The following is a 21,384-nucleotide window of genomic DNA, read 5'->3' as shown; positions in this document are numbered from 1 at the left end:
TGTCCTTGACCATCAACAGAGTTCGACCTTCCTGCAGTACCTGAGTCTGTGTGACTCCTTCACTGGCCAGACTTGAGTGTGTGTGCCCTGCCAGTCACTATGTGCTCGGCCTCTGGTGTCTGATGATAACTAGGCTCGCTCTGTAGGGACACGGAACGCAGAAACCTTTTCACCCTTAAGTGCTGTGAGTTGAAGAGCTCCCAGCAGAATTGAAAGATGAACTCATTTCTGCTCCAGCTATCCCCCGCTTCTAAGAACAAAACAACTCTGTTTCTCTAAACATCCTGGCAGAGCGCATAACAGATTGTTGAGAAAGGAAAGAGAGAAAAGGTCCCTAACAATTGTGTGGACCAAAATAGAAGGAGATGCGATTGAGTCTGCTTTTCCCTCTTCACTCTGCTTGTCTGTTTTCTTTCTATTCTACCATGTTACTATGTATTAAATTATTAATAAAAGAATTTAGAAAGGTTGCATTTAAAAATACCTTTTCCTTTTAATGCACATTTTAGAGGGGGCATTCCACATCTCATCCTTTGAAAACATCCAAAGAATTGATCCATTGTCTTCTCTGCTTTCTAGTTGTTTCCACCTAATTTTTCTGATTTGCATATTTTTTCTTCCTAGACTTTTTCTCACTTCTCTTTTTCATACTGATCCTTATACCTCTTTTTGCTAGCTTATTCTGAGAATTTTATTGCTAGTTCCCAGAGAGAAATATGAATAAGAAAAATTATAAGCACTGGGAAAGTTACAAAGGTTAAAGAAATCTCAGACAAGTGCTGATTATCTGGCTTTGTTCCATGTGAAAATAAAAATGAGATTGGCTGTTTAAGACATTTACTTAAGTCCCTAGTTTTTTCCATAATGCTTCTCCCTAGAAATAAGCATCATTTATTAAGCACTTACTGTGTACATCACAGTGCTACCTGTGCATTATTGTGTATCACAACCACTCCAGAAAGTAGCATTGTACTATTATCCCCATTTGATATGTGAAGAAGTTGAACCTTGCACAGGTTTAAAGACTTGCGTAAGATCCTGGAATTCATGTAGAGCAGAAGTAAGATTTGAGTTCAGATCAAAGTAATGCTGAAGTCTGGCCTTTGTTGCCTCACATTTATTGTTTGTCTTGGTCATCCAGATGTCTGTGAGAGAGCACAGGGTGACTTCCAGGGGAACTTGGTGCTGGCTGGCTTGCATGGGATAGCAGCGGGCCTGTACCTGCTCCAACTGACTGATTCCTGGGCTGTCAAGTGTTTTACCTCTGTATAAGCCCTTGATTATTACGTAAACTTAGGCTAGTAGAGATTGAGTAAAATCTTAGAGGCTTTCATAGTATTAATATGAGACTATCGTATTTGTGTTTATACTTATTGAAACATAATTTTAAACCATTAACAATACATTTGCTGAAGCCAGAGACTGCCTCATATAGCTTACACAGGTTTGCAATGTCCAGGGCATTGGTGGTCAATAAATATACATTGAATTACTGAATTTTTTTCATATACTCGTTCATGTATTCAAAATTGAGATTTTTTTCCCTTTAGGCCAGAGAAGGCCGGACCACCATTGTGATAGCGCATCGTCTGTCCACGGTTCGTAATGCTGATGTCATCGCTGGTCTTGATGATGGAGTCATTGTGGAAGAAGGCAATCATGATGAGCTCATGGGGAAGAGAGGCATTTACTTCAAACTTGTCACAATGCAGGTATAGTCTTAACTCTAGCAGTGTCCTCAGGTATCTCAGGCATGAGCTGATTTTGCTGTATTTGGTGCTATAAATAAATGTTACTATTGATTATCTTGAGAAGAGGGAAAAAATTTGGGGGTGGGAAGCAGGGGCATTGAAAATCATAACAGGTTTTAGACATTTTTTTTTCCCTCTTGAAAGGAGAGAAAAGAAGAAGGATAGAAAAAGGTAAAGTTAAAAAGGCTTAGAAGTTAGCTAACCACTCTAGTAGGGGCTTCGCAGGTGGCTCAGTGGTAAAGAATCTGCCTGCCAAGCAAGAGATGTGGGTTCAATCCCTAGGTCAGGAGGATCCCCAGAAGGAAATAGCAACACACTCCAGTATTCTTGCTGGGAAAATTCCATAGACAGAGGAGCCTGGCAGGTTACTGTCCATGGGGTTGCAAAAAGAGTAGGACACGACTGAGCGACTAACCAGCAGCCGCAGCAGTATCCACTCTAGCAGCTGCTAGCCACACATGGCTATTGAGCACTTTAGTGCTGGTTAATCTGAATTGAAGTTGTTTGTAAGTTGAAAATACATACCAGAGTCCAAAGACTTAGTCCAAAGAAAAATGCAAGATATCTCAAAATGTTTTTACACTGATTACATGTTAATCTAATATCTTAGATACATGAAAGTTTAGATAAAATACATAATTAAAATTAACTTTACCTATCACTTTTTTTGACATGTCTACTGAAAACATTGTGTCTCAGAGTATGACTTGGACCATTATTTGTGTGATGTCACTGGTCCAAAGCAAATCTGATTGAGCCAAAAACACTCACACAAAGGAGGTGACTAGATAAGATACTTGGAATGGATGCCATGTTGTTTCAGCATAGTTTGTGGGGATCCTTGTTTAATGGTTTTAATTTTCAAATATAATCACACCAAAAAAATGGCAGTTCCACTTCATCCTTTCCCATAACTTAAATTACCGTTTTCCTTGATATCTGCTGTTGAGCTATTAGATTTCGTTGGTTAACTCCACCTAACCATCTTATGCATATTTCTTGTTTATTTTAGACAAAAGGAAATGAGCTTGAATTAGAAAGTACCCCTGGTGAATCCCTAAGTAAAACTGATGACTTGTACACGTCCTCCGAAGATTTAAGATCCAGTCTAATCAGAAGAAAATCAACTCGCAGGAGTATCCGTGGATCCCAAAGCCAGGACAGAAAGCTCAGTACCGAAGAAACTTTGGTACAAAAGAGGCTGCAGACTGATGTCTTTAACAGTGGGCTAAGGCTGGGATAGGAGTGGGAGCAAGAAAGGGTTATCCAGAATTCCCCATCCTGTCCCTTAGCTTGGTCCACAGACCCAGATCTCAACATGTTAACTCTGAGGTGGAATTTATGAGTGATAATTTATAGATAAGAATTTTAGAATCAGAGCTTATAATGTAAAGAGATAGTAGTGGGTCTTCAAGTACAAACATTTTTGTCCCTTCATCCTTACAATATGCTAGTCACATTCCAGATGTCAGGTCAGACTTAAATATTTTTGGAATCATCATGTATTTCTTTAAAAATGAAGGCACAATGTAACGGAATCTGTCAGCGCTCTTTACAAAAAGTTACATAGCCATCAACTGATAAGGAAGTAGGAATGAGATATATTTGTTTAAAAACTGTTGTGCATACAGAAGAACTGTTCGTCAGTTAAATCCACTAAGATCAGTTATTTTCCTAACTGGTTTGTTGTAATATTTTGTGTTCTCCAGGATGAAAGTGTACCTCCAGTTTCCTTTTGGAGGATTCTGAAGCTGAATATCACTGAATGGCCTTATTTTGTGGTTGGTGTATTTTGCGCCATTATAAATGGAGGTCTGGAACCAGCATTCTCAGTCATACTTTCAAGGATTATAGGAGTAAGTGTCTATGTTCATTTTGGGGACTTACCTGTGAGTCCTGACTAAAGAATGAACTGTTTATATTTGTAAATTTATATAAAAGCCACAAAAACATGCATTGCACCTTCATATAGCAGCTTGAAGATGTAGGAGTGGAAGTTTTTTAGGAAAACTGATTTTTCAAACTTCCTTTGTCATGGCAGTTGGTTTCTATCCTAGGGCCCTGGGAATGAGACCCTGGAAATCAGTCCCTGAAACTGACTAGGTGACTGTCCCCTAGCTGCCATCACTGGACTCTGAGTGAACCTCGGGAACAATTCTGTGACTGGTGTACAGAGAGGGTTCCTCGCGTGTTCATCACACCAGCTCAAGGGAGAGCCACTCTCTGACTCGTGTGCTTGTCAGGATGGGATGGGGCTGAGCACTTGGCCTCTGTGGGATGTCCGTCCCACATATTAAGATGAAAACAAATGTGATGGCTTGCAAAAGATTCAGGTTGACAGATATTGGTCACACCTGCTTTTCACGATGGAATTTTCAACCATAAAGTTACCATCTCACAAGTCAGATTTTGGCCCAGTGTGAAGGAAGATGGTTTTCTTTCCCTGTGAAGTGGTTGTTCTCTGCATGCTTTTTGAGCCCAAGGCATCCTGTTTAGCTCTTTTTCTTTTTTTTTTTTTTTTATTGGAGGCTAATTATTTTACAATATTATATTGGTTGGTTTTGCCATACATTGACATGAATCTGCCCCAGGTGAACATGAGTTCCCCTTCCTGAACCTCCCCTCCCACCTCCCTCCTCCCCTTATCCTCCTTCTGGGTCATCCCCGCACACCAGCCCCGAGTATCCTGTAACATGCATCGACCCTGAACTGGCGATTCATTTCACATATGATAATATACATGTTTCAATGCCATTCTCCCAAATCATCCCACCCTCACCCTCTCCCACAGAGTCCCAAAGACTGTTCTATACATCTGTGTCTCTTAACCAAGGTCTCCCAGTGTGGTTCTGGGTCAGCTGGCTGTAGTTCCCCACTGTCTAACAGGCCACACTACAAAGAAGGTTGGCTGAAGAAGCCTCCTTTCTTCAGAGAGACCTGGGCTGAATATATGAGCTTACCTACTGGGCTCACCAAAACCACATCAGCAGATGTGCCTCCAGACACCTTGGGACAGTTGGAAATGTCAAACTTGTGAAACAACAGACTGCCATAAATGTAGTTTCCCATCAGTGGAATAAGACAGTATTTGTCCCCAGTTCTGCTGTAGTGGGTTTGGTGCTGACTTGAACCACCCATTACTTCACGAAGGAGTCTTAGCAGAGAAAGAGTTGGATAGATTAATGAATGACAGGCCTTGGCCCCTAGGGAAGGCACGATACTGCCCATTTAAGTCTGGCGTTAGGGAAGCCTGCCTGACCTCCACATGCTAAGGCCCTCTTGACCCCAAATACTATATAACTAGATGTAAATTGGGTCAGACTGAATGATTTCTTCAGTGGTACTGAAAACCCTTTAAATATTTTTTTTTGCCAGATTTTCACCAGAGATGAGGATGATGAAACCAAACGACAGAATAGTAACTTGTTTTCACTGTTGTTTCTAATCCTTGGAATTATTTCTTTTATTACATTTTTCCTTCAGGTAAGTGTCTACATTTTCACTTTTTTTTTTCCATTTGGATCAATGGAAATGTATCATTACTCAACTGGGGGAATTTATTAAACATCTGTGTGATTTGCTTTTCAGTAGAGTCATTCTTCTAGTCACTGGGCTCTTAGCAGTCAGTTTCCTTGACTTAAAGATGTTTTCTTACTCTGGCTTCCTCTTACATCCCAAGGGAAGGAACCCTTGCTTCCTTCCTTCTCCCTGACTGGAAATGTTCATGAAGTCAGAGGGAACAGAGACTGTTTGATCTAACACAATGATTGGAAGTAAAAGCAGGGGTCTTAAAAATGGAATCTAGGGGAGCTGTGGACACAGGTTTGGATATATAAGAACAGCCATCCAGTTCTGATACTCAAGTATCTTCCAGTGTTCTAAAAGCAAGAACAAACCTTAGAGACCCACAAGCCAGTCATGCTAATTTTAAAAATATTTGAAGGGTTTGTCTTTCTTTTCCTGAAGAAGAAGGAACCTTTCTAATGATGGAAGAGTGTCAGTCTTCAAACAAAAACTGTAGTAAGCATATGTAAAGTATCAGATTTTACAGATTGCAGATCATTTGGCTGAAATGAAATTGCCAGGAGTTTAAGCACCCTAGAAGCTCCGCATGGTAAGGCAGTAAAGGCTTTGGTGTTACGTGTAGGGTCAAGTATGAGTTGCACCAGTTCCTAATTTTGTGTCCTTGGACAAGTAAATAACTTGAACCGTTAAGCCTCAATTTCCTCATCTGTTAAAATGGGGATAATGGTAGCTGACTCTTGATGATGAGGAAAGGTCCTAGTTGTATGTGAGATGATTATAAACATAATCACTTATTAAATGAATGAGTGATTGCTGCTGCTGCTGCTAAGTCGCTTCAGTCGTGTCTGACTCTGTGTGACCCCATAGATGGCAGCCCACCAGGCTCCTCTGTCCCTGGGATTCTCCGGGCAAGAATACTGGAGTGGGTTGCCATTTCCTTCTCCAACACATGCATGCATGCTAAGTCGCTCCAGTTGTGTCTGACTCTGTGCGACCCTATGGACAGCAGCCCACCAGGCTCTTCTGTCCAAAGGATTCTCTAGGGAAGAATACTGGAGTGGTTGCCATTTCCTTCTTCAGAATGAGTGGTTAGTCACATGGAATTTTTAAAGATAAAACTCACAATAGATCTTTTTATTTTGCATGGTGTGAGCATGTTTATATATTTTGAATAGACAGGACACTTTTCTGGACATGATAGGAGATCCCAAACCCTGGACTCTTTTGTTACTGAGTCCTTCAGTCTCTTTGGGGAATCAGATCATACTAGAATAAATGTGACGCTCTAACTTGTATACAAGATTGTTGTACCAGAGAAGTTGGGAGAATGTAGAGGTTGCTGAGGGTGCAGTTGGTTAAGGAGTTTGGAGCGGGATAGGCTTTGAGCTGGAAATCTGAATTGGTGACGCAAAGGCAGTTAAAGTGGTACCTTTGTCACACAGTGATACCCAGGCAAAGTGGAGCCTGGCTCGCCTGGCAAACCAAGGTGAGAACAAAGGCTCTGAATTCCAGGACCTCAGAAGTGCAGAGGTAGCACTGTGCCAACAATGATATTAGAACATGGTGTTGGATGGTGTCAGCCCCTCATTTAGAAAAGCAAGGAAGGAGCTCACTGGGGGATTTTAGCCCAGGCTCTGGGTGCTCATTCAGGTTAAGATTCTCTTAGACGCACATCAGATTCCAACTCTGCCACCTTAGAACTGTAGCCTCTGGCCACCCCAGCCTCCCTCAACCTCCATTTCTTCTGTAAAGTGGTAATGACAGGTTTGTCCTGAGGACTTGTAGAGATAATGTTCCTGACATACTTATCAGTGGCTAGTTCTCAAGCAAATGACAAGAGTAGTATTCTCACAGTGGGCAGGATAGTTCAGGTTTCATTCAGTTTAATAAGCGGAGACCTTTATCTGGTCATTTCCTAGTTAAGTTAATCATTTTGGTTAACTTTAACTTTTGGTTAACATTTTGGTAACTGCAGGCTTCAACTCAGTTAATGCAGGGTCTCTTTGTCTCCCCCTTATCCCTGGCTTGGTGTATTAGCAGAGAGGGTACTCAGCATTGCAGCACTGGGTGGGGGCTCTGGTCTGTGTACCCCCCCTGCCCCCCACTTCACATTGGTGACCGGAGGGGCTGGTGGCCTACAGTTTCACAGTCCAGCCTGGCTGTCCCCCTTGATCAGGACCATGAGGAAGAGTTCGCTTTCTCTCCACTTGGGCTCTTTGCCCGTGTTTCTTCTCTGTCTCTCTCGATGATGTCCAGCCTGCCGCCTGGGAGTGTGGAGGAGCTGTGGTTGCCTTCCGTCGTGTCTCAGATGCTGCAGGAGACTCAGGGCTCTTACTAGGGCTTCCCTTCTTCCAATGCACATCCAGCCATTTCCACTCTGCTCTCCCTGGGCCATTGTGTGGCAGGCTCCATCTGTGAGCTTCCCCTTCCCAGAGCTCCAGACAGAAAGTGGCACCGTGCATCAGTCTGGCCCTATGTATCCCCAAGTTCCCAGGATGAGGGCCCGTCCCCCTTCCTCCCCAGATGTGGCCCAGCACGGCCACACAGTCACATCTTTCTTCTCTCCTCCCAGGCGTAGGTCATATCCTTGGGGAAAGGGGGAGATCAGTGCAGAAAACTCTCTCTCCAGTAAGTCTTCCTTTCCAACCTATTTCTCTCCTAGACTTTGGCTTTTCTTTTAACTTGGAAACAAAGAATTTGATATCTTTGTTCTCTGCATCTTTTTTGGCTGGAGCGGCTGCAGAATCCTGTTTTCCAGATTGCACCTCAGGTCTGGTGTAATTGTGACCAGTGCCCGTCCCCCTCCCCCCCATTCACTCTCAAAAATTTCCTGCTTGGGATGATTCGTAATATAAACCCCTGGGTTAGAGTCGAATTCCCCTTGCCTTGGGAACAACTCCGCAGCTTCCTCAGTGACAGACCCTGGATCCTGAGAGAGAGAAGCGGGAGTGGGAAGGGAGACAGAGGAACCACTTTCTTGTAGATCCGCGATGGGCCCGCCAGCTGGTTGGGGAGCAGCAGTGTTGATTTCAAAACCAGATCCTCCCAACTCTGCTGGTGGTGTGGCCACGCACATGGTATGCTGTTTGAGAAACAGAACTGCGAGCCTTGACATCGGGCTTTCTGACTTTGGTGTCCTGCCTTGGCACTGACCCCAGGTCCCTTTCCTGTGGTGTCATCAGCTGTGGTCTCTGACCAGCCTTCTCCCTTGTGGCCTGTCTCTCTTCACAGGGCTTCACGTTCGGCAAAGCGGGAGAGATCCTCACCAGGCGGCTGCGATACATGGTTTTCAGGTCCATGTTGAGACAGGTATGTCTGTGGGGGATGGTGCCTGGGAGGTGTGCACTGTGCCTCATGGGGAGGCGGTGGGATTGCTGTTGGGTGACGTAGAGTGAGCCCCTGGGTGCTGTGCTGGGGATGGGCACGGGGCCCAGGGTCCCCGCGAGACAGATGGAGTCTCCAAGGCAGCTTGCCCTCCACCCTCCGTCTCAGCCGCTGTAGGCAGAGGAGATGGAAGCACTCTTCCGTGCCCCCACACCCCTTCCTCTCTTTCTTTCCTTCTCTCCCCGGGAGACCCGTGATGCTCATGCTTATTCCTGCCAAGAAGTGCCCTCTGAACCCTTTCTTTCCACAGATCAAAAGTCATCCCCGTGGCCCACTCCCTGCTGCTTGGTTTCTGTGCTGGGGCTTGACTGACAGACTCATTCAAGCTGCAGTGTTAGTAGCCGATAATGACTTAGGTCTCTCACCCTGGGCACCTTCCAGACCCTGACAACACATGGATGTGAATGTTTTTTTAGGGGAAGGGGGAGGAGGGTTCTAGACATGTCACTCAAAGCAGATCAGTTCAAAGGGGAAAGTGTCTAACAGTCACTCACATTTTGCCTGGGACTTTGTAACTTTCCATTTTAAAATCACTAATATGGTTATACTTCAGAAGAATGCCTCAGATATACCTGGGGGGAGGGGGCGGGATTTGACCCCTGGCTCATAAGCATGGTGACCCCCTGCCGCTTAAAACCAAGACGTGTTTATGGGGATTGCTGGCTTGGGGCTGACAGAGACAGAACCAAGTCCAATGAGTGAGAGAGCACTGTTTGCTGTGGGGCCTCTTGTCAGGATCTCCAGTCAGACAGCATTTATAACTGAGATCCGAATTAGACTCAGGGCCTGGGCCCAGGGCTAAATGCCCCACTCCCCTGCCAGGCCGTAGGCCAAATCCTAGGCCCCTTGCACTTTGGAAGCTGAGCTGAGGATTTGTGTCATACTCTCTCCACAAATTATTCAGTCCGGCCATCGTGCACTAAGTGCCTTCTGCTTACAAGGCATAATACTAGGTATTGTAAGGTCTTCAAGTCAGAGTGGTCCCTGTATACATGGCAGTTGTGTTCCATTGGGGAGACACTTAAGCACTTAACAATTTTAAAAAAGCAAATGGATGTGTACTATAGTAAATTATAATGCTTTATAATTAGCTTTTTCTTGAATATTTGATAAATGCTGCTTTAACTACAAATCACGGTTGAGATAACTTCTTAGGACCTTAGTTATTTTTGTAGCAGACACAACTGAGACTTCAAACTCACAATATTTTTAGTATTTTTGTATTTAAAAGTGTAAGTGGTTTTATAAAGAAAATCCTTTTATATGTTGAATGTTAAACTTCAATCTAGATTTCTTTGGTTGATTTTTTTTAAACCCAATTCATTTATTTGGCCATAAACCATTGTCAGCTATTTATTTGACTTCTCTATTTGAATGTCTATTAAAAATTTCATACCAAATGTCTCCAAAACTGAGCTTTGGACACCCCTCCCACCCTTCACCGAAGGGCTTGCTCCTTACCTAGACCTCCCCAGTATCAATAAATGGCACCTCCATTCTGCCAGTCGCTCAGGTGAAAGTCCAAGAGTTGTCCTTGTCTCCTCTTCTTTGTCCAGTATTAGAACAGCCTCCTAACCCGTCTCACTGCCTCAATCCTTATCCTAGTCCACTAGGTTCATTGCCCAAGAACCAGAATCATTCTTCTAAGATAAAAGTTAAATCACATCCCTCTGCTTGAAAGCTGCTGAAAGCTGCCCATCTCTCTCAGGGTAAAATCTGGAATCTTTTTTTTTTTTTTTTTTGTCTACGTGATGCAGCTTGTGGGATCTTAGTTCCCTGACCAGGGATTGAACCAAGGCCCTCAGCAGTAAAAGCATGGAGTCCTAGCCACTGCACCACCAGGGAATTCCCCAAATCTGGAATCTTTGCATTTGCCAGTAAAGTCACAAACTCTGTGTCCCCACTTCCTCCCCAGACCTCATCTCCTAGAGCTTCACCTCATTCCCCAAACACAGTCTACTCTGTACATGTTGGCTGATGTAAGTGGATATGGGGGTAGGGGAGAGGGAGAGCCCAGTGAGAGCGGATGTCTGTTCTGAGGAAGAGCAGCTTCTGTACATTTACGAAGAGGTGCTTTTAAGGCTGGGGACGACATTTACGCTTTCTTGCTTGTATGTGAGCAGATCAAAAATGCCTCTGCCTCGGGGCTTTTGCACGTGCTCTTCCTTCCTTGTCCAGACACTGTCAGCCCTCTCTGTACTCGGGTCTCTGCTCACAGGTCACCTGAGCAAGGCCTTCTCTCTCACCTCCCCAGTCTGTAACATGGTGCCTCCCCCCACTTTTTTTCCCTTCTTACCCCATTCTGGTTTTCTTCCTTGTGTTTATTACCCCTTGGCATGGTGTATGTTAATTTGTGGCTTCTGTCCCTGGAATCTGGGCTTCATGAAAGCAGCAACTCTGTCATTTTTGTTCAGTGTTGAATAGGTCCAACACGTAGCAATTATGTTTGAAACAGAGTAGGCATTCAAAATAATTTTTTTGAGAAATGATCTCTTTATGACTTTATTAAGTCCCTTTCTTATCTGCTGCTGCTGCGTCACTTCAGTCGTGTCCGACTCTGTGTGACCCCATAGACAGAAGCCCACCAGACTCCTCCATCCATGGGATTTTCTAGGCAAGAGTACTGGAGTGGCTCGCCATTGCCTTCTCCCCCTTTCTTATCTATTCAGTGTCAAATCCTAAGTGCTTAATGTAGGAGAATAAGGGCACCCTGTCAGTGCTCTTGAGCTGAAGGTCTCATGCATCAGACTTTAAGATAATGAAATGAGTTTCTCTGCCACAGGATGTGAGCTGGTTCGATGATCCTAAAAACACCACGGGAGCATTGACGACCAGGCTTGCCAATGACGCCGCTCAAGTTAAAGGGGTATGACAGCCTCCTTTCTGCTGTGATTGTCCTAATGGGCCATTTAGAATTTGAGCATGAAACTAATTCTTTCCCTACAGTTAATTCTCATCATCATTTGGAAAATGTCAAACCTTTAACCTATGCGATATATCATGTGCCTTACGGAAAAAATATTATCTGTTTAAATATCATATGCTGTATCACTATAACTGTGATAACTTTTGAGCTTTGTTATTTTCCATCTTATTCAAGCTATTATCTAAATACATGTAGAAGGATAAATATTTGAAAAGGAAGTATTTATCAGTGTGTCATGCAAGCCCAGTCTTTTTTTTTTTTTTTATCTTTTCAGTCTGTTTTAATGCTTTGCTAATCCCCAGAAAATTGTAATTGCTACTGAAAAAAAGTGTGTGTAGTTGCTGTAAGAAAGTTTAGGGGCACTGAATTCAGAGGGGAAGGAAGAAAATTTAGACAAAGGTTGAAAGAAATGAAAAGAGTATGAAAAAATTAAAACAAGGGTAAAAGGAACAATTTTATCAGACTATAAAACTTAAATTCTGCTACTACATGAATCTCTTTAATTAATATAACTAGAAACTATTAAACCAGCAGGTTTTGATTGGTGGGTAAAGTGACAATTTCTTCTTTAACTGCACCATGTATGCAAGCTAAGTTGCCTCAGTCGTGTCTGAGTCTTTGCAACCCTATGGACTGTAGCCCGCCAGGCTCCTCTGTCCATGAGGATTCTCCAGGCAAGAATACTGGAGTGGGTTTCCGTGCCCTCCTCCAGAGGATCTTCCTGACCCAAGGACTGAACCCACATCTCTTATGTCTCCTGCATTGGCAGGCAGGTTCTTTACCACTAGTGCCACCTGGTCTATTTATGACAAAAATCTACAGGATGATGTGGAATTTGGGTGGGGGAAACGTGATCTCTGCCATGTCTTTACCTCCCTTGAACCATATCAATCTTTAGCTTTTAATCTTTCTGTAAGAGTACTGTGATTATACTTCTTTTAACTAATACATGGGGCTTCTGTAAGAATAAATTCAATTATGAATGTCGAAGCACATACAGAGTTATAAAATCACAGTAAAATCTTAGGCATTGTTATTTTAATACAGATCTCTGCTTAAAGCAAACACATCAACAGAAATTGAGGTTTAGGTCAAACTATACAGAATCTAATAGAACAGAGTGTAAACATCACTGGAAATAACTTTAAACTTCCTAAACAGACAGTAATCTTGCCCTTGTGAAGTCCTCACAGGATGTCAGATTGTTGTAAGTGCTGTGGGAAAATGGCTGCAGGATACACTGTTAGGGCATGGTAGGGAAGGAAGGCCTCAGTCTCAGTGATATGGTGACGTACTCAAGAGGCATGAAGGAAGGAAAGATGCCAGCCCTGTAGATGTCTAGAGTGGCATGTTCTCTAACAGAAGGATCAGCAAGTGCAAAGCCCCTGAGGCTCCTGGAGCCTTTACTTCCATAACTGGTCCTAAAACAGCAAGGAAGATAGTATGGCTGGGAATAAAAGGGGTGAAAGGAAATGTCGTAAGTTGACATCAACAGCATATCTGAAATTATATGAGAAACCATTGTAGAGTTGTAAACATAGTAGGTACATGATCTGAAATTTTTTAAGACTGTGTGTGAATAGGCTAAAGGGGCCAGGGAGAGGCAGGGGGATTATTGCAGTAATCCAGGGGCAAGGGAAGATAGTGTTTTAGACCAGGATAGTCATAGTGAAAGTGATGACAAAATGAAATTGGATATAGTTTGAAGAAATAGCCAACAGAATTTGTTGAGTGGCTGAATGTGGTTATAAGATATAAGAGAAAGGAGATTTAAGGATGACTCCAAAATTTTGGATCTGCACAACTGAAGAAATGGAATTACTGTTTAATGAAACCAGGAAACCTGTGAAAAGAGTTGTGTTTGGGACATGGGAGATGCCCACAGTAGATGGGAGATATCCTGATGGCAAATAGGTTTGCAAATCTGGAGGTTAGCAGAGACGTCTGGAAATAAACATTAGGAGATTTTTCAGCCCATGGGTGTCTTTTAAAGCCACGAGTCAGGAGGATATAGCCAAGGGAGCCAGGGTAGATAGAGAAAACAGCATAGTCTGGGCTTAGCTACGAGGAAGACCCAGCGAAGAAGAGCAAGAATTCTTGGCTGTTGAGGGAGATGGGCAGTATCCTAGAACAACGTGAGAAAGCATTTTAAGGGGAGAGCAGTCTAGGGTCTTGATAAGCATGCAAGACAAGCAAACATTGTAGCCACGTGGAAGTGCTTATGGTTCAAACAAGACCTGTTTCCATGGTGTGACGGGAATGAAATCCTGATGGGAAGGAATTTAAGACAAAGAGGGAAGGAGGAATAGGACACAGTTGGACAAATCGTTATAGGACTTTCTGGTAAGTGGGGCAGGGAAATGGGGTGGTAGGTGGAAGAAGATGTAAAGTATAACTCTATTGTATTTTTTATTTAAGCTAGCATAAGATGATAGCTGATTCACACTGTACAGTAGAAATGAACACAACATGGTAAAGCAGTTATCTTCCAGTTGAAAAAAAAAAGACTAAAATTTCATAAATGCAAATACCCCTAACTTTCAAAATAAAATGTAGAATGGCAATAAATAAATAAATTAGCACAAGAATCTGTCCACAAGCTTGGGATTAATCCATTGTACTGGCTCCTTGGAAGGGCGATTCCTGGGGATAATGATCTCTGGGGACAAATTGTGTCCTGAAGTTTCCTAAAGCCAGTATTCCCTAGCTAAACTTTGCTCCCATAACTTCAGTGTCTCTTTCACAGAGACGTTCTCACATGTGTTCATGTGCTTCCCACTGACACACACGCCAGACATTCCATCTGGTGTGGAGGACTTATTCTGGAGGAAGCCCACTAACTCAGTCCCTTGCAGCCAAACGTTGAGCAGATGCTCTCTGGATGCTGTGCTGGCGGTCAGGCCTTCATAAATTCCTCTGGAGTCAGGCCTTTCCTGTATTTGTAGAATTGTGCTCAGTCCTTCCCCTCTGCAGTGTTGTTGGCTGGGCCCTTGGCCACATCCAGGAACTCCATTCTGTCTAATTGCCTGTTGGGGTCAGCCGTCTGCTTCTCACTTGTTTCCTCAAAGGCGTCCCAAACTCCCACTGTCACGGCCCCAGTAGCAGGAGCCACTCTGAGTCAGAACTGCTCTCCAGAGTGTAAAGCAGTGGCTGAAAAAGACCAGGGAAGAGGAGGCAAGAAGATAGGGGAGCTTCACCAGAACCAGGAAAGCTCAGAATAGCTGTTGTCACAAATTGGCTGAGAGAGGACAGTTGAATCCCCTCCATGCCACCAACTGACCTGCTTATGATGGTGGATATGTGTGTTGTATTTGTATAAATGTATACACACACATACACACACGGGGCTCCCCAGGTGGCCCAAGTGGCAAAGAATCTGCCGTCTGTAGGAGATGGCAAGAGATACGCGTTCGATCCCTGGATCGGGAAGATCCATTGGAGGAGGAAATGGCAGCCCACTCCAGTTTTCTTGCCTGGAAAAGTCCATGGACAGAGGAGCCCGTCAGGCTATAGTTCATGGAGTTGCAAACAGTTGCACACGACTGAGCATGCTCAAATACAGAATATATACATACATGTGTGTATCTGTTTTCCAGTAGGAAGTAGTATAATTTATATATATATAAATACATTAGGCAAGCAATGCTGTCAAAAGTCATTGCCACATAAAACAGGGCAAACTCAAGTCTGTGTGTATATAGTTAGTGATGATATTTATCTAATTTTTTCATATTTAACTTCACCATCAATGATTTTCTCCAAGGTATTGATGTTTTTGAGTAAGTAAGTAGCTTGCTTAATCCTGCTAATCATAAATCAGAAGAAAACTTTTATTTCCTTTCAAAAATCTCAATATTTTGCCTATGAAATGGTGGGCTGTTAAATTTTCATAGAAGGGTTAGAATTTTGAGGAAAAAAAGCAAATAAGAGCCATATAGAAGTCAAAAGAAACTACATATTTTAGGAAAAAATTTCTGGAGAAAGTGGATGAGAGAAAGATAAAATGTTCTTAATTTCAAAAGGAGGTTTGGGAAATAGGCTTTTTTTTTTTTCCTAGTAAACTCACATATTTTAAAATTGGGTTTCAAGCGATATGATGGTGCTCTGAGGAGGAAATAAATAACAGGAGAGGGAGAAACAGGAAAAGGTGGGTAGAAAAATGTGAAAGCATAGTGGGGTGGAGAGATTTCGAGGCGAGACTCTGTGAGTTTCAGATATTAAAGCATTTTTGTCCTAACCTTGTTTCACTCTTGGGCTCTGGCTTTAGAATGTCACCTACCCTCCTCCTCATTGTTGAAATGAAAAATTTCTGGCTTCTAGTAATCTGTGCTCTCCCATGGAGTGTTCTAGAGACTCTTTCTGTATGAGGAATAGATATTGGGACAGTGAATGTGTCATTAGAATAAAGAACAGTAACCAGTGCAATGTCACTGGAAGCATTTAATCATACTATTCCAAGGGGCTTACTTCCCTGCCAGCTTAAGGTTCTAGGTTTTCTGGATCATCTTTCATGTACATTAAAGAAGCATCTTTGATCCATTTTACTTGTTTCTGTGGCCTTGGCTGCCATCCTAAGTGAAACATTTATGTGTATGGAAGCTTAGGTACTGGAGTAATTTGTCTGCTGTGAACTTGGGGGATGTTCTGAGTGCTTCTTTCAGTCGGGTGCTGTGGGAAATGAGTTCTGAGTAGGGCTTGTGGATACTGAAAAAGGAACAGTCTCCACGTTGCCTGTGCCACAGACTCTTTTCAGATTATAACCCTTGACTTTGAAATTGAAAATGTGCAAATACAGAGCGGATTTGAAAGGCCATTCCACTCTGACTTATGCCAGATATGGCTAAACCTCCCTTTATATAAGCTCAATGATGGGATCAGATAAAAATAAATGCTCTGTTATATATGCTGTTTCGTGCAGCCCTGGTGCAATTCCTTGGTACGGAATTTAATTATAGAGCTATGGGTAGTTTTTTAATACTGTTTCCCCCCAGTTACTGCTTTGGTGTTTATACCAACATAAGTTTCAAATGATTTCAGAAGGTTGACATTGAGGCAGGGGGTTTGGAAAGAAGTCTGTCTTAAAACTCAGAGCCGCCAGAAGCTGTGGTTATTAATCAGTGTACCTGGTCATTTTGGGGTTGGGAAAAATTTGACCAGGGCCCCAGAGGTGGAAATGACCATTCTAGACTGTTCTCTATCATGAATCTTTCCCTGAGAATGGCCCCACTCAGGCAGAGGAAGTTTGGAGAGTTGGTAAGACATGGGCCAGAGCAGGAATTTGGAATGGCTTGAGGTTGTGGGGCGTTGCCAGGGTAAGGGAGAGAAGTGGAGAGTAGTGAAGTGAACTGACTTTGTATTTTGACTTCTGACTTTTCAGTTGGAAATAACTGAATGCTTCAGGCTCCCTCTGGCATGTAAACTGAAGGTTCTGATGCCTGCTTCGTATCATAAATTTAAATTCCGTAACATACAGCTCTGTGTATTTTTTCTGAACACAGTGTCTCTAGCTCTAGCTCAGTCATGTCTCTTTCGCGACCCCATGGACTACAGCTCACCAGGCTCCTCTGTCCATGGGATTCTCCAGGCAAGGATACTGGAGCGGGTTACCATTTCCTACTCCAGGGTATCTTCCCAACCGGGGGATGAAACCTGTGTCTCCTGCATTGGCAGATGGATTCTTGACCACTGTACCACCTGGGAAGCCCTCTAAATACAATAAGCATCTCAAATAAGCCATAAAATATTTGAATACTCTCAATGATCAATATTAGGCTTAAATTATGGGTAGTTATGCATCTAACATTGGAAATTTCCAACAGTTTCAGTTCAAAGTAATTGTCAGACTATTTTATCTTGCTAATTTGCAGAGCTTGCTTTTTATCATGGTGTAATTGTTTAATGAAAAGTTTTGTGGTATTAAAAAATCAAATGAGAAATACATAATTGAACTCTGAGTTTTTGACCTACTTTCAGTATTTATTCTGAAGTCATAGAAATCCTCATCTGGGAAACCACATAAAGTTACATGTAAACTTTTACTACTAACTTATTAGCTCATAACCAAGATGAGATTTTTACAAAGCTGAATTTTCATAATCCCTAAGAAAATGCATAAGTATGGACTTCAGAGATAATTGGAAGGTGTCTCTCTAACAGTGTTTTCTGTTTGTTTTGTAGGCTATAGGTTCCAGGCTTGCTGTAATTACCCAGAATATTGCAAATCTTGGCACAGGCATTATTATATCCCTCATCTATGGCTGGCAGTTAACACTTCTCCTGTTAGCAATTGTACCCATCCTTGCAGTAGCAGGAGTTATTGAAATGAAAATGCTGTCTGGACAAGCCCTGAAAGATAAGAAAGAACTGGAAGGTGCTGGGAAGGTGAGTCAAATGAGATAAAATTTCTGACCTGGGTAGAGTAACATATCTAAGCAGTGTTGTTCTGTTAGTCATGGCTACTTTCTGTGCTCTGAGGATGGCTTTTGTTTTTATTTATTTGGCTGTGCTGAGTCTTCATTGTGGCCTGTGAACTTAGTTGCATCATGTGGGATCTTAGTCCCTGAACCAGGGATTGAACCTTGGTCCCCGGCATTAGAAGCATAGGGGTCTTAACCACTGGACAACCAGGGAAGTCCCTGAGAATGTTTTTATAGCCATTCCTCAAAGCAGTCTTATTTGACACGTCTTCAGCAGATTGCAAACTGAAGAAAAGTAGCAAAACAAATTCTTAGACTCACAGACTGACCTCTAATTTTGTTGGACTTTTCTAGTTACAATTGCTTTCATATCACTTTTTCTCCTTCCCCTTTCTCCAGAAATCCATTGCTTTATTGAGGCAAGGAGGCCTATTTAATTAGATGTGGGGAGGGGAGATTTTAAAAAATTGAAAAGTCTTGAAGGTATTCACTCTGCCTGGCTAAAATATCGTCACTCTTTCCCTTTCATTACACCTCCTCCCTTCGTGTTATTTCTGTTTGCCAACTGTTGTTAGCCGCTCGGTTATGTCCGACTGTTTGCAACCCCACGGACTACAGCCAGCGAAGCGCCTCTGTCCAGGGGATTTCCCAGGCAAGAATAACTGGAGTGGGTTGTCATTTTCTTCTCCAGGAGGTCTTCCCAACCCAGGGATCGACCTGCGTCTCCTGTGTTTCCTGTATTGGCAAGAGAGTTCTCTCCCACTGACTGAACCGCCTGGGAAGCCCCGTTTGCCCTTTATCCTGACACACTTTGCTGGGGGTGGGCGGAGCATGTTGCATGCTTGCCGGTTTGTTATTGTTGCTTGATTTGCATTTGGAATCTCCCCTTTTTTTCCCCAAAAGTTTTTCTTTATATTGGAGTATAGTTGATCGACACTGTTGTGTTAGTTTGAGGTGTGCAACAAAGTGATTCAGTTGTACGTGCATCTGTCCTTTGTCAAATTCTTTCTTCATTTAGGTTATTACCGAGTTTTGAGTAGAGTTGTTGTTTTGAACAGATGCATATATGGCACTTGCTTTACTCCTCAGGGTGACCTGTGAGATAGGTTCTTCTATTAGCTCCTTTCTCAGGTGAGGCTGAGGCGCAGGCAGGTAATGCCACAGCCTTAGAGCTCATAACCTTCAGAGCCAAGATTCAAACCCAGACAGTCATGCTCCCAAGTTGTACCTCAGTTAAGAAACAGAGAGGTCTTTGACATATACAGACTACCATGTGTGAAACACATAGCTGGTGGGAAGCTGCTGTTGAACACAGTAACTCAACTCAGTGCTCTGTGCTGACCCAGAGGAGGAGGATGGAGGGGAAGAGGAGGCTCAGAAGGAAGGTGGTATACGTACACTGAGAGCTGATTCACGTTGTTGTACAGAAGAAACCAACCCAACATTGTAAAGCAGTTATCCTCCATTAAAGAACAATAAAACAGAGGTCTGCTGGTAGTGGAACATAGTCTGATATCACATGATCTGTATCATCGCAGAAATGAGCGGTCAGAGCCGAGCTCCCTCAGAACTAGGCCTACCTTCTAGGATAGGGATAACTCTACCCATGGACCCTCCAAGGTGCCTAGGAGTCAAGGCAGCAGCCCGGGCAGACCCAGTGGCCTTGAGTACTTTGTCTCTGGACCAGGCACCTCACCAATAAGGATAATGAAAGCTGTCCTTTTGGTTGGTTATCAGCACTCACATTTTTTCCGTTGCCTCCCTGCTATCTCCTCTGACTTTTTGTACCCTGTGTCCTTGGGATTCATTCAGGCAATGTCTTTGGATCAGCTTTAGTGCTTCTCGGTGATTGTCTGGGGGAGAAAGTCCTCATGTGAGGTTTCCCTTTAGGCAGTCAGAGGCCCGTCCTGAAGTCCAGAAGGATGGTGCTGGCCCTCAGACATTGGCTGTGGTCAGGCCCAGGTGACGTCGGCCCCTGGCAGGGAGTCCGTCCTGTGACCAGTCTCTTCATTTAATCCTGTACTTTGTGGGATTTTCCCCTATGGTGTTGATTCATCTGATGAGAAGATGAAAAACTGTGCATACAAAGAGAGTGCATTACTGTTTCTACTGTCATCGTTTATGGGGTGTTCAGTGTCCCAGAGAGGAGGTTTAGGTTGTTTGTAGGAGATGACCAGTCGGAAGCTGATTCATTGCAAGCCACAGGTTTTCACCTTCGAAGTACTGCGTTAGCTTTAAGACTCTGGTAATTTGTTGGAGGTGGGGCAGGTGAAGGGGTGCAGATGGAAACAGATATGTTTGAGTATAGCAGGTTTTCTGGATAAAGGTCGGGAGTGAGGTAAATGCTCTAAATCAGTGGTGGTTCGTGAGAGAGATAAAAGCAGGTAGGGGAAGTGATTGCTGCACCAACCAGTCTATGAAACGGTAAAAGTCAGCTCCCATCTGATCATCATTCTCAGGCTACCATTTATTGATTGTTTATTATATACCAGGCATCATGCTAAGACTGCTACATGGTCTCATTTGATACTCTAAAGAACCCTTTTGAATTACCCTGTTAGATCATAAAACTCAGGGTTCAGAGGAGTCAGGTAACTTGCCCAAAGTCACATAGCAGCAGCCTAATTGGTCTGTCTGTCCACTTTTTATATTTGTCTGACAGAGGCCACAGTCATCTCTTAAAGATCCTGCGAACCTCCACCCCTCTAGTGACTCTGATCACACTGGCAATAAAATCAGCCCTGGGTTATACAACTCCGCATGGCCCAGCCCGTGAGGCCTTCTCTGGCCGTCTTGCACTGCTGTCGCCCTCATGCACCCTGCCCTGGCCTCGGGGCCTCCTCTCAGTTCCTAGAAAACTCCAGCTGGTTCGCTCTGGTCTTCATAGCTCTTCTGAGAGGTCTCTCCTGACATTCGAGTTCATTCCTGACACTTTTCAGCACTTGATGTTTCTTTCCCACTTGTTTATTGATTAATGACCGTCTTCCCTACTAAGGTGGGGACCAGGACCATATCTGTTGGTTTCCCTCAGAAGGACGGAGCCAGTCCAGGGTTGCAGAGCAGGACTGTGTGACGTCAGAGCCGGCTCTTAAAACCTCTGCACTGCTGGTGATCTCTGCTGCAGTGATTTCTGTCACGTTTTCCACAAATGAACATTTTTATAGAATAGACGCTTTTTCTTTTTCAGAAATAAAAGCCATAATCACACTTGAGTTGCTACAAGGGTAGGAAGAGAAGTGTGAGGTTTTTCAGGAAACCTATGCATATTTTTTGCATTCTAAAAATTATTTAGTACATGATGGTTTCTGAGGGAAACCCAATGCTGTTGATATTTCCTCCTCTTGAATTACAACTTCTCTCTCCTCATGGTGGTTACTGAGTC

At 43.3% G+C, this 21,384-nt stretch overlaps 1 protein-coding gene across 1 annotated transcript in view; it reads left to right on the top strand.

Moving 5' to 3' along the window:
• LOC129552314 (ATP-dependent translocase ABCB1) overlaps positions 1 to 21,384 on the top strand; it is a 115,293-nt gene that overhangs the window by 71,535 nt on the left and 22,374 nt on the right. The window contains exons 14-20 of the mRNA XM_055420594.2: positions 1,551 to 1,712; positions 2,764 to 2,940; positions 3,461 to 3,607; positions 5,127 to 5,234; positions 8,508 to 8,585; positions 11,443 to 11,526; positions 17,764 to 17,967. Coding sequence (XP_055276569.2) covers positions 1,551 to 1,712; positions 2,764 to 2,940; positions 3,461 to 3,607; positions 5,127 to 5,234; positions 8,508 to 8,585; positions 11,443 to 11,526; positions 17,764 to 17,967 — 960 coding nt within the window. The remainder of the gene's footprint in view (positions 1 to 1,550; positions 1,713 to 2,763; positions 2,941 to 3,460; positions 3,608 to 5,126; positions 5,235 to 8,507; positions 8,586 to 11,442; positions 11,527 to 17,763; positions 17,968 to 21,384) is intronic.

This window comes from Moschus berezovskii, chromosome 3 (assembly GCF_049115385.1).
Source record: "Moschus berezovskii isolate FMDL1 chromosome 3, NW_MosBer_1.0, whole genome shotgun sequence".
Lineage (NCBI taxonomy): Eukaryota > Metazoa > Chordata > Mammalia > Artiodactyla > Moschidae > Moschus > Moschus berezovskii.
This window is presented reverse-complemented; position numbering and strand designations above follow the sequence as displayed.